Source organism: Thunnus thynnus, chromosome 1, assembly GCF_963924715.1.
Source record: "Thunnus thynnus chromosome 1, fThuThy2.1, whole genome shotgun sequence".
NCBI classification, from domain to species: Eukaryota; Metazoa; Chordata; class Actinopteri; order Scombriformes; family Scombridae; genus Thunnus; species Thunnus thynnus.
The window spans coordinates 40,286,901-40,298,473 of NC_089517.1; the positions used below are offsets into that span (position 1 = coordinate 40,286,901).

At 41.4% G+C, this 11,573-nt stretch overlaps 1 protein-coding gene and 1 long non-coding RNA gene across 2 annotated transcripts; one reads left to right on the plus strand and one right to left on the minus strand.

The window, feature by feature from the left end:
• The first annotated feature begins 3,225 nt into the window (after window positions 1–3,225).
• Window positions 3,226–7,360, plus strand: LOC137188398 (G2/M phase-specific E3 ubiquitin-protein ligase-like). The gene is made up of 6 exons (XM_067598085.1): window positions 3,226–3,369; window positions 3,473–3,612; window positions 3,718–3,815; window positions 4,233–4,380; window positions 4,661–4,787; window positions 5,278–7,360. Exons 1-6 carry the CDS (start codon window positions 3,279–3,281, stop codon window positions 5,403–5,405), a joined length of 732 nt encoding a protein of 243 aa, XP_067454186.1. The 5' UTR covers window positions 3,226–3,278; the 3' UTR covers window positions 5,406–7,360.
• Window positions 7,361–8,695: 1,335 nt separating this feature from the next.
• Window positions 8,696–11,133, minus strand: LOC137188408 (uncharacterized). Its single transcript, XR_010929393.1, has 4 exons — window positions 11,034–11,133; window positions 9,949–10,145; window positions 9,271–9,693; window positions 8,696–8,784 (listed from the first exon to the last, which is right to left on the minus strand). It is a non-coding gene; the product is annotated as an uncharacterized lncRNA (long non-coding RNA).
• Window positions 11,134–11,573: the final 440 nt, after the last annotated feature.

Consider the following 11,573-nt stretch of genomic DNA (forward strand, 5'->3'; position numbering starts at 1 on the left):
ATGTTAACCTTCCACATGCAGGTCATTTCCTGGCTTCTTTACCAAAAGAAAAGGCAAAAACCAATTTTGTCCCATACAAACCACTCAAGGGAAGAAGCCTAAAATTTGCAACACTAAGCCACTCAACGTCTATGTAAATTTGGTGAATAAGGGCTGTACCAGCACTCCTTCTGCTGCCAAAGAGTTGGAGTTGAGCCAAGCAGGTTTAGGGAAGAGGTCCCTCACCTTGACAGATGATATGAGCCATGCAATGGTATTGTAACCACTGTTTTTAATTTAAATGAATCATAATTTAAATGTTAGAAAGCAAGCACATGTACGCTGCTGTCAATATAAAATTATTTTGATAAAATACTTAACTACTACTACTAAAATACTTTTGTGCTGTACTCTTTCACCGCCTTTTCAACTGAAGTGATGGTTTTCTTCGGTAAATAAAATTCTCACTGAAGAATATCCCAAAATGTGAGGAGTGGAAGGGTGGCTGTTCTACAAGACTTCAGGTGCATTACATACCATTTTCAAACACCTTTCCTTTACTTTGGATAGTGCAGGGACATCAACATTCAAAACTCTTTCTCTCACTTTCTGTATATGCAGGTGGCCATGGTAGAAGAAAATTGGTTGCAATTCCTCCTGATGAAGATGGTTATACAGGAAGACTGATTCGCAGTGCTTCAGGTGCTGGGAAGACCATCTTGTACATTGTTTCACAGCAGCAGGACCTTGATCTTACTCCATTGCCATGGGATGCCACTGAATTTGCATGCCAAAGAAAGCATGCCTCTGCATATTCTAGCATTACACATTGAAGGTTGAATGGAGTCTCAATCTACAGCAGATGATGATGAGGTGAATGCATATATTGTTAATTGTAAAACAGACTGTTATTACTTATTTGTACACAGAATTGGGAATCGCTGTGTAACTAATGATAGAATACTTTCACAATGTTTTGTCCATGGTAATACTATATCATAAAACTCGTCCCAATGTCTGTGTAACTGAAGAATAAAATATACTCCTTTAAAAGTCCAAATTTGACAGTATCTGCTGGAGCCACTCTCCCAGTTTGTGGGTCACAGTCCCCAGTACTCCAGTTACCACTGGCACCACTGTTGCCTTTACTTCCCACATCTTTTCTAGCTCCTCTTTCAGCCCTTGGTATTTTTCGATCTTCTCGTGTTCCTTCTTCTTGATGTTGCTGTCGCTTGGGATTGCTATATCTATCACCACTGCCTTCTTCTGTTGTTTGTCAATCAACATGATGTCTGGTTGGTTAGCCATCACTAGTCAGTCTGGATCCCAGACGTCCCACAGGATCTTGGCTTGGTCTTCCATTGTGACCTTGGGACCTCCAACCCATACTCAGTGCAGATGTTCCTGTACACTATGCTTGCCACTTGGTTATGGCGTTCCATGTACGCTGTTCCTGCCTGCATCTTACACCCTGCTATTACCCTGAACTGCCTCAGGAGCATCTTTGCACAGCCTGCACCTGGGGTCCTGTCTTGTGCAGTAGATCGCCGCCTCTATTGATCTTGTACTGAGTGCCTGTTATTGTGCTGCCATGATCAGTGCTTCTCTGCTGTCCTTCAGTCCAGCCTTTTCCAGCCACTGGTAGGATTTCTTGATATCAGCCACTTCTTCTATTTGTCCGTGGTACATGCCATGTAGGGGCTGAGGGGGTTCAGGCCTATGCTGAACAGCAGCTGGGATAGTGCATCACCTTGGTATATGCAGCACTTGATGGTAACTTGTGCAGTTGGCTTTACAGCCCCATTGAGTTCTTGATGAAGGTTCTTAGTGTCCTGTTGATGTTGTACATTTCCAAGCATTCCAGTATCCATGTGTGTGGCATCGAGTCATAGGCTTTCTTGTAGTCAATCCAGGTGGTGCACAGGTTGGTCTGCCTGGTCTTGCAGTCTAAGGTGACTGCTCTATCGACCAGTAGCTGGTGCTTAGCACCCCTGGTATTACTACCAATTCCTTTCTGGACCCTGCTCATGTATTGGGCCATGTACCTATTCATCTTAGCCGCTATGATGCCGGACAGGAGCTTCCATGTTTTACAGAGGCAGGTTATTAGCCGGTAAGTGGATGGAATCGCGCCCTCCTGGGGGTCCTTCATGATCAGGACTGTCCCACCTTGGGTTAACCACTCTGGATGCGTCCCATCCATCAGCAGTTGGTTCATTTGTGCTGCCAAGCGTTCATGGAGTGCCAGTAGGTGTGGATCATGTCCGGGCCCGGTGCTGTCCAGCTCTTCATACCTGACACTCGTTCTTGGATGTCTGCCATTGTAATGGTTACTGGATCTTGTTCTGGGAGATTGCTGTGGTCTGCTCTTAGGTCCACTAGCCACTGAGCATTGGTGTTATGTGATGCCTCCTTATCACATGTTATTACCTTGCCACTGAGAGTACACTTTGGATGGTTCGGTAGAGAACATCCCATTTATTCTCCTGGCATCTGCGTCTCCTGTGTATCTCTTCAGAGAATACACAGCCTTTGCTTGGCAGTCTCCAGTGCCTCAGGTATAGACAGCTTGTTGTACTTCCTAGGTATCCCTTTTGTCCCCACACCTTTCTGTAACTCTGAGAGTTGACTAACTTCTCTCTGTGTTGCCTTGATCTTGGCCTCCAGCCTCCTTCTCCATGGAGGGTAATGCTCTTTGTGGATTATGGTGTTCATCTTGTAGCCAAGCATCTCTAGGATCACTGTTGCTGTGGTGTATATCAGCACGTCCTCTAGCAGACTTTCAGAGGGTACTTTATCACTTAGCCTTGGTAATCGGCTGCGGGGGTGCTGGGTGTCCAGCTTAGTCATGATCGTCATTCTCAGGTCATTTGCCATAAGGGCTTGTTGGGGCTTGGCACCCAATCTTGGAGTGTGGGGAAGATGATGATATCTCCCCTCTGACCCATTGTCCTGGCTCCCCCTTGCTGTAGCATGTTCATTGCACCTCATCAATCTCTAGTTTGCGGATGCAAGCAAAGATTTTAAGATCTTCATCATCCGGGAAGACCTTGTCCAAAGAGGCTTCATTCAGTGGCAAAGACAGAAGAAGAGTTCCCCTGTCAACAAACTCAATGTGACTTTCATTGGAGAAGCAGGGATTGACAGTGGTGCAATAAGCAAAGAATTTTTGACAGGTAATGTAATGAAACTTGCAAGACAATCGGAGGGAGTGAACACAACTGAATCAGGTTCATAGGTACAGTTCAATTAATTTACTGGATTGTGTTGTCTGTCATCATTTACTGTAGAAATGATGCATGGCATTGAGAAGTGACTGTTTGAGGGCTGTGGCAAGAAGGGAAAGAGTCCTGTCTACTCCATTAGTGACAGAGAAAATGGTTTCTACAGGTAAGCATTGTTTCAAAGTTGCCCTACATTATGCAGTTTATGCATGTAAGTGTAAAAGTCACATTTACAATGTCTGCAATGTTTGTTGATGACGTGTTTTCAGTCAGTCTGGCTCAGGATGGCCCAGCACCATGCTTCTTCAAAAATTGGTGTTACCAGTTTCTTGCAACAGGAGACTTTCATGCTCTGCAGCTGACCAGTGATGATGTGGATGATCTTGAATATGCTTTACTCATAGAAAAGGTTAGTATATCTGCTGTGACTAGCTGTAGAAAACAATTAAAATGCCTTCCTTAGGGTACAGTATTTCATTGCCATCCTGTTAATGAGTTTATGTTTTAATTTTAGGTGGAGGCAGCAACTGATCTGACACAGTTCACAGAAGAAACTGTGAGTTGTGGTTACACAGAGCTGCTAAAGGTGGACAGAAAAGACAGTATCATAAGGTGTGTATGTACAATTTCCAGAGAAATGTTTTTAAATGTATATATCTAATTTATGAATTTTCAAGCACACAGCCTTCTTGGCACATTAGTTACCACTATTACTGAATCCACTTTGGACTTGGGCAAAGTACACTGTAATATGGTGTCTATATTAGCTGATGTCACAATACTTAAGGTATGAAAGAAGCTTAATGATTTCATGCAAACAGTACATTTAAAAAAATGTAATTAAATGTTATTTAAATTTAGTGTTCAGTAATTTTACACTGTTTTTTTGAAATGCCGCATTTGTACTTTGTAAGTAAAGCCTAACCTTGGTCTTTCAGAAATTTAAAGTTGTGTGGAAAAAGCATGTATTACCCCTTTATTGTTTGGGCCTCAGCAAATCAAGACAAACTTTGTTCCCTGTTTCAATAGAGCCATTGTTCTACATGCTACAGTGCGTCTGACTCCCATGCTTCAGCAAATTAGAAATGGCATGAAGGTCTACAACCTTCTGGAGGTGATTGGGAGGCACCAAACTCTCTGCACAAACCTGTTTGTCTCCAAAGAGGATGATGACAGAGTAAGGATGCTGGACATTACATTATCCAGAGTTGCTTCACTGCTATGATTTAAAAAGAAACCATACAGGATGTAGTGGTATAGTTGCATCTTTTTTTATGATTGATACAATTATCTTTTTATGACTTTCTGTTATCACTCTGCTTAACTTTGTTTTGGAAGAATACAGAGTCATGTATAAAGTGGACTGTGGGCTTTTTAAAGGCTTCTACCTATTTCAATGTGTGTAGTAAACCCCCTTTTTTCTTTTGCTATTTTTTTCCTTTTCCTTTTATCTTCAGCCGGGTGCTGATTACATAATGAGTATCCTAGCACCTGAGCTAAGTGAGAGTGGAAGTCGAAGGCAAGCAAGAGAAAATTCCATCATCAACTTCTTCCAGGACTTTCTGCAAGACCTTGAAGTGACAGGTTTGACTCTTTACCTGTCTCTATCACAAGTGTTATCAAAAGCAAAAGTTTTCAGGCCACTCAAATCTGCCATACAGACAGCTGTTACAGAAAATGAGTGAAGTAGAATCAGATTGAACATACATGACCCACATTTGGTTCTCATTTGGTTCTTCAAGCTATTTAGCACCCTGACTTCTCCTTGTCATGTTGTGTTTTAACCACTAAAAAGTTGGACTGTAATATTGTCATGTGACAACATAGTAGACTACAAATTTGATCGAAAGATTTCATACTGGGCAAATGGTATTTTTTTGGATTACATTATTCTACTCAAAAGACTGTTCCTATATTTGTTTTAACTTTCAATGCAGTAGGATTAGGTTGAATTAAACCTTTTGGATTCATGTTGCAAATTGTTGAATAGGGCCAGCTTCTCACAATGTTTGATTTTTACACCATTGTAATGAAACATTCTTTCAAACAATAGATTTTTTTTTTCATCATGCAGGTGAAGACCAGGAAATGTGTGAGCCTCTGACCCAAGAAGTGCTGCAAAGTCAAAATCAAGAGGGGCATTGGAGTCTAGAACAACAAGAACACTGGACAAGGGCACAAGCCCCTTCTTCCATAAGATAGGGCAGCTTTTAAAATAAATGTGAGATTTGAACACCAGTGCAATGAAAAAATGCCTGGTCACCAAATTTGTTTCCCACTTGTAAGTGCCTGCACAAATACAGTAACTCTTTCTGTTGCACATATGAATACATACAATGAGTTCAGAGGTATAATGACAGCAGCAATCAGAATGAGTAGAGGTTTCAGTCGAGTGAAGAGGCAATTTCATGACCACCCATGTTTTACTACGCCAAGTCAGCCAGTATTGTTTTATTATGTGATTTTCAAGAGAAATACTGTTAACGGTATGATTGTTTAAAAATCAGTTCAGGGAGCGATTTTTTGTGTACTCTTTAATAACAACTCAAACTAAAACAGTTACATGAAATATTAGTGTCTGGTTCATTACACTTAATTCCCCAAATTCATTTAGTTTCTTGTTGAGTTCAGTTATACAAAGAATGTATTTACGTACCACTGTTAACAGATAAGGTTAAGAAAAAGCTAAATCAAGAACTTTTATTTGCATGACACAGGTCATGTTAACTAAAATGGCAAGTGTGATGCTCACAAACAGGTTCTGTTCATTTCTCAGATCAAGGTTGTGGGATTGAAGAGATATTATCAAAGATAATCATTAATTATTAAAATCAATAAAATTATTAATGAGAATTAATAATAACGGGGCACCACCCTGGACTCAGGGAAAAAGATTCAGTCTTTCAGTCATTCCAATTCAGTCTCAAAGTGTACTAATTTATCAATGTAGAACTTTGATTAACAATTAACTTAATAACTATAAACAAAATTATCATATCAATAGCTAATTAAGTTTGAAGGATTTTGGAGTTCTTCACAGAGCAGAGGTTGGCAAAACTCATTCTTGAGCAACATTAAAACAGACAACAGCTATGTCCAAAAGCATTTATTTAACAAACAGGTAAAAGAGCAAAACACACAATATTAATCTAGCTAAGTATACCTATATACAAGTGTGTGTGTGTGTGTGTGTGTGTGTGTGTGTGGTGGGGGGAGACAATGGCAAGATGGCTGCAGTCACCTGGTGACTGAGCACATGGCATGCTGACAATTTGGCTGATAAAGGGAACTACAGAGATAAAAGGCCAGACCATGAGGTGTCTTGAACCACATGTGCTGCCTGAACCAAAGTTTGCAAAACTAGGTTTTAAACCTCTTAACTGTGTGGTTCTCTGTTCAAGGCCAATTGGTGTAGGATCAAGGTGCCAGGTTAGGGAGAGGTTAGTTGCATGCAAGGCCTAGTTACTGGATGTAACATGTGTTAAGCATGCTAACATTAACCTAGCGGTGTGGCTAAGCAATGACCTGACTATGAACAACAGGGACATCACAACAATAGTCAAATGAATAACCTTAGCCAAATCAATACATGTACAGTACATTGATTAAGTTAAACATTCTTGCTTAGCCGTGCTATGCTTCACTATGTTGCTAGGCTATGCCCAGTTGTTACCAGTCCATGAAGAAAGAGATACTTTGTGGTGTTTTGCTTCTTAGCTGGTGAATCCGTGGAAGAGACAGGCTTAGAAGAGTTTGGCTCCAAAGCTGAAAGGATGCAGGATTTGCTATGTAGATCTGGTGCTCCAGTCGTGCAGGTCAGAGGGCCCAGGTCCAGTCCTTTGTGTAGAGTTAGTGGCAAGCTAACTGTTTCGTGGCTCCTGTACTTGTTAAACCAGCCAGCAGACTTGTGTGGTAGCTGCTGGCACTGGAAAACTTAGTTTCTGTGTCTTAGGCAGGCTCTTGCATCTTCTGCCGTAAAGAAAGAGTTCTGTGTGTGTCTGCTGTGAGTAAGCCACACAAGAGAGCAGAGAGCTGCTCCAGCAGAGAGCTGTAAGGAGTAAGCGAAGCAGAGAGCTGCTCCTGCAGCTGGAGGAAAAAGAGCAAGGAGCTGCTCCAGCCACAGCTGGAGGAGAAAGAGAGAGAGAGAGGAGGGGGCTCTCTGGTTTTGTTAACCTGGATTCATGGGTGGTGCTTCACACCTTAGGCGTGAACATCCAAGGTTTCAGGTTTCTTGGAGTCTTGAAGCATGTGGTCCCCTAGTGAGTCCCAACAAAGAGCTTTCAAATTGTTCTGTTTTCCACAGATGCAGTACTTTTAACATTTGTACTGCAAATTCATCTTATTCAAGTGAAATCAATTTTCTGGGGAATTTGGAGTTCTTTGCTAGCATATTCATAGTAAAGTGTCAGCAAGATTGGCTTGGTTGATGTTGACATTTTGTGGACTAAAACTCATAATGAAGTCTTATATGTTGTGTTCAAGTTGCCAATAATAATGTGATCTTTAGCCTCAAGCATTTTATCTTTGTGAATATTAACTACAACATAATGTTATGTTGTGCACAGGCCAGTAGATGACTAACAATTGATATAGTGTATCAGGGCATCTCATTTGTTTTACAGTTAGGCCTTTGCTAATTTGTAAAACCCACATACAGCAACGAACACTTTTCTTTAATTAAAAGTGAAGTTCATACTCTTCAATAATTTGTCATTCATTGAAAGGGCACAACTTAAGTGTTTTACTTAAGTGTATTATGCAGTTTGGGTTAACAATGACTAATTAAGGTAACAGTTAATCTACATTACAGCTGCAATGATTGATTGATTAATGGATTAGTTGGCAACTATGAAATTAATAGCCAATTATTTTGATTATCGGTTAATTGTCAAACACAGCACTACTTGACAGTATTATTTATCTTTAAGTAGAGAGATGTCTACACCATTTTCAAAACACAAAAACCACTGACCATCTACATCAACTCTACAGACAGCATATGATCCTGCCTTGTATATGACTGAAATGTTACATAGTAAAGTGCAGCCTTGTAAACGTCTCTTCTACAGGGAGTCAGAGGATTGATGGCTGCCCTCAGTCCTGCCATTGCATCTGGCCCCAGAGGGCACTGGATGGGTGGAGGAACTACTCCACCAGCAGACTGTTCTCTCAAACTGTCAGGTTTCCAGTTTGAGACATCATCTTGCATGTCCTGTAAACACAAGAAATTTGTGCACCCAACCTGTAGGAGAAGTTGCATTTCATTTGTTAAAAAGGAAAAAAGTTCTAAAACATTTTTAACTATACCTCTAGATTCTCTGGAGCTGCCACAGGGTCCTGGAGAAGTCCTACGGTCAGTTGATTGGGAGTCAGGTTTTGTTCAGTTCACAGGAGATGGTTATTCTACCCACTAGTGAAAGTGTCACGGTCCATCTGGAGGCGTGGTACAAATATGTACTGAGCACAGAATAAGTGCAGACTGTTGGAGGGATCAAGCAGGCAGTCCTCTTCAAGGCCATGAAGAAGCTCATAATACACACTTGTTACAGCCATCCACACGTCACGCCACAAGTGCTCAACCCTACAAGAGAAAACAAACAAAAAAAAAACTTACCAGTTTACCATATTAAAAAAAGGTCCAATATATGACATTCAGTCCCACTAGATCTCAACCTCCTGCTTATTGCCCCAAAAACCTTTTAGGCAAAATTGACTGGCATGCCATGCCGAGGGCATTCCATGAAAACTAAAAAAACTTCACAATTTACCATCTTTATCTACTTTCGATGCATGTGCAATTTTTGAGCACCCCTAGCACCTAAAAAATGCATTTGAATGCTAAAATAATAATTCTAATTACAATAGAGCCCATATAATAATAATAATAATAATAACAATAATAATAATGATCTCTACAAAAACAATACGTTCATGGAACTGACTGTTCCTTCAACTAACTTTATCTCAGTATACTGCTCTTCTTTTCAACATTTCTAAACAAAGAATTTTAAATCTAATAAGAATAATAATGAGAAGAATAAGAAGATTATTGTGGATCTTTAATTACCATTCTGAGGACCCTTGATGGAATAAATTTGTCTTGCCACACAGCCCAAACGTCCCATTCTCTCTAAGATCCCCGCAGAATCCACCTGATGCATTGATGCTGACACCTGCTCCGATCTGACACACTGTCCCAAGGCTTGCAATTCACCCTTCATCATCCTGTATCTGATGTGTGGCATCCTCTGTTTCACTACATAAGAAGGGGCTGGAGGTCTCTCCTCCTCTTGTAAACGAAGTAATCTCAAAACATCAGATCACAAGCAACATCACTTGGCAGTTGTACAACATCAGCAAAAGAGCAAACAAGTTCCTTTTCACGACTTGAAACATAGTGTAAATAATCAAAATCCACAGGCTGATGTTAGAGAACTTCCTGAAGCCTTCTCATCATCCTCTCCATGAACTGCCTCCCAATCAAAGGTGCCTGTAATTAACATTTGAAGAATTATTACTAATGTGATGACATTTATCAGTACTCAGGTTGCATGGATTAGATGAAACATCCTGCTATGATGAGTTACTCTATCTTAGAACCAAACTAAGTTTATGGTTTTTGCTAATCAAAAACAAAATGGATGAAAAAGTTTGCAAATATGCACCACCACCATAAAAGCCATATCATATTAGAAAGCCAAATACATAAAAAGCTAAATAGACAAACAAATTTTTATTAACTTACCGTTATCTGTTGGAGTCATGAGTCTGCCATCTCTCTCCACTTCAGCAACACCTCCCCTGACCTGATGTAATGCTCAGGGTTTGTGCTTGTTGATGCTGCTGCTCGGAGTTCTGAATTTCTCAGTGCTGGGGTGTGATGCTGCTGCTGAATATTTTGCGCTAGTTTATAAGGCCTTGGGCAGCAGGACTAACATTGGCCTCAAACTCCTGGAGAACAAAAGACATCACAGGGCTTACCTACCATTAACCACAGGCTCTTTTGTAGAGACCCTGCACTGAAGATGTAAGGAAGATCTGTCATTACCCACCATTGTATTTTTACACTGAACCAAACAAAGAAGGCACTGTGCCTTTTATACCGAGGAATAAAGGCACATTCAAATAAATAACTTCTAATTTGTAAAATACTAAGCGTGTTATCAATAATTAGTCAGACAACGAGCATCACAATTATTAACAGAAAATTTCTGCTCCCTGAGTGTCTGCAGCAGCAGCAGAGTGGCTGAATGAGACATCTGTCTTCCCTCCTGCTACGTTAGTTGTTAGCCAGCAGCTGTTCTCATGTCTCCCCGGGTATTGGTGCTTCTTTTCGGGAGAAACTCTCCCGCTCTCTGGATGGCAGGTGGGTTACTCCGGTTCTGATTCTAAGTGGCGGTCGTTCTCTGGCTCGTTCCTGCGTCTGTGTGCACTGGAGACTGGTGTTGCTGGACCCTCACCTTTGCACACACGCTCTCTCCCCCTCCCTCTCTACCGCACGCTGGCTGGCTCTTTAAAGAAGCTATGCTAACAGTTGCTTGTATAACACGTTTTAGTTTAGAGAGCATCTTAAAATACATTTTAAAAATTCCCGAATGCTTAGGCCCGGCAGGGGATCTGCCCGCCGGTTTCAGCCAACAGTGGCTGAATCCCTGAGAGAGTGTGTAACAAGGGCTAACGTTACAGGTTAACTAACTTAGCTAACGTTATTGTTCCAGCAGACCTCTGCCAAACCAGCATAACTTCATCATAAATTTGTCAAAACAAAAGTTTACTACAACCCAACCCGGTTCTATGTGGAAAAAAAAAAAAAAAACGACAGAAAGAAACAGACTTACTTTCGATTTGGAAGTTCCAATTGAACTTGGAGAGACTATTGCCTCAAACTGCAGTCATGTCAGGCTTCTGAGCAGACTAGATGGTGAGTTCTGGAAGTAAATAGTAAATGGTAAATGGACTGTACTTGTATAGCGCCTTTCTAGTCTTCCAACCACTCAAAGCGCTTTTTACACTACGAATCACATTCACCCATTCACACACATTCATACGCTGAATGGGTACAGGGGCTACCATGCAAGGTCCCAACCTGCCCATCAGAGGAAGCTAAGCATTCACACACATTCATACACTGATGGCACAGCCATCAGGAGCAATTTTTTGGGGTTAAGTATCTTGCCCAAGGACACATCGGCATGTGGACTGGAGGAGCCGGGAATCGAACCGCCGATCTTCCGATTAGTGGACGACCCGCTCTACCTCCTGAGCCACAGCCGCCCCTGTCTCTTCTTGAAGCGCGTGAACGCACTCCTAGCCCCTCCCTCAAACCCCTCCCCCCTACGCCAAAACGGTGACAGAAAGTTGAAACTGAAA

Excerpts from the sequence above, each read along its gene's own strand:
- LOC137188398 (XM_067598085.1), top strand. The coding sequence starts at position 3,279 with ATGGCATTGAGAAGTGACTGTTTGAGGGCTGTGGCAAGAAGGGAAAGA. Across the intron at positions 3,370-3,472 it reads AGAGAAAATGGTTTCTACAG|TCAGTCTGGCTCAGGATGGC; the intron begins GTAAGCATTGTT and ends ACGTGTTTTCAG. Across the intron at positions 3,613-3,717 it reads ATGCTTTACTCATAGAAAAG|GTGGAGGCAGCAACTGATCT; the intron begins GTTAGTATATCT and ends TTTTAATTTTAG.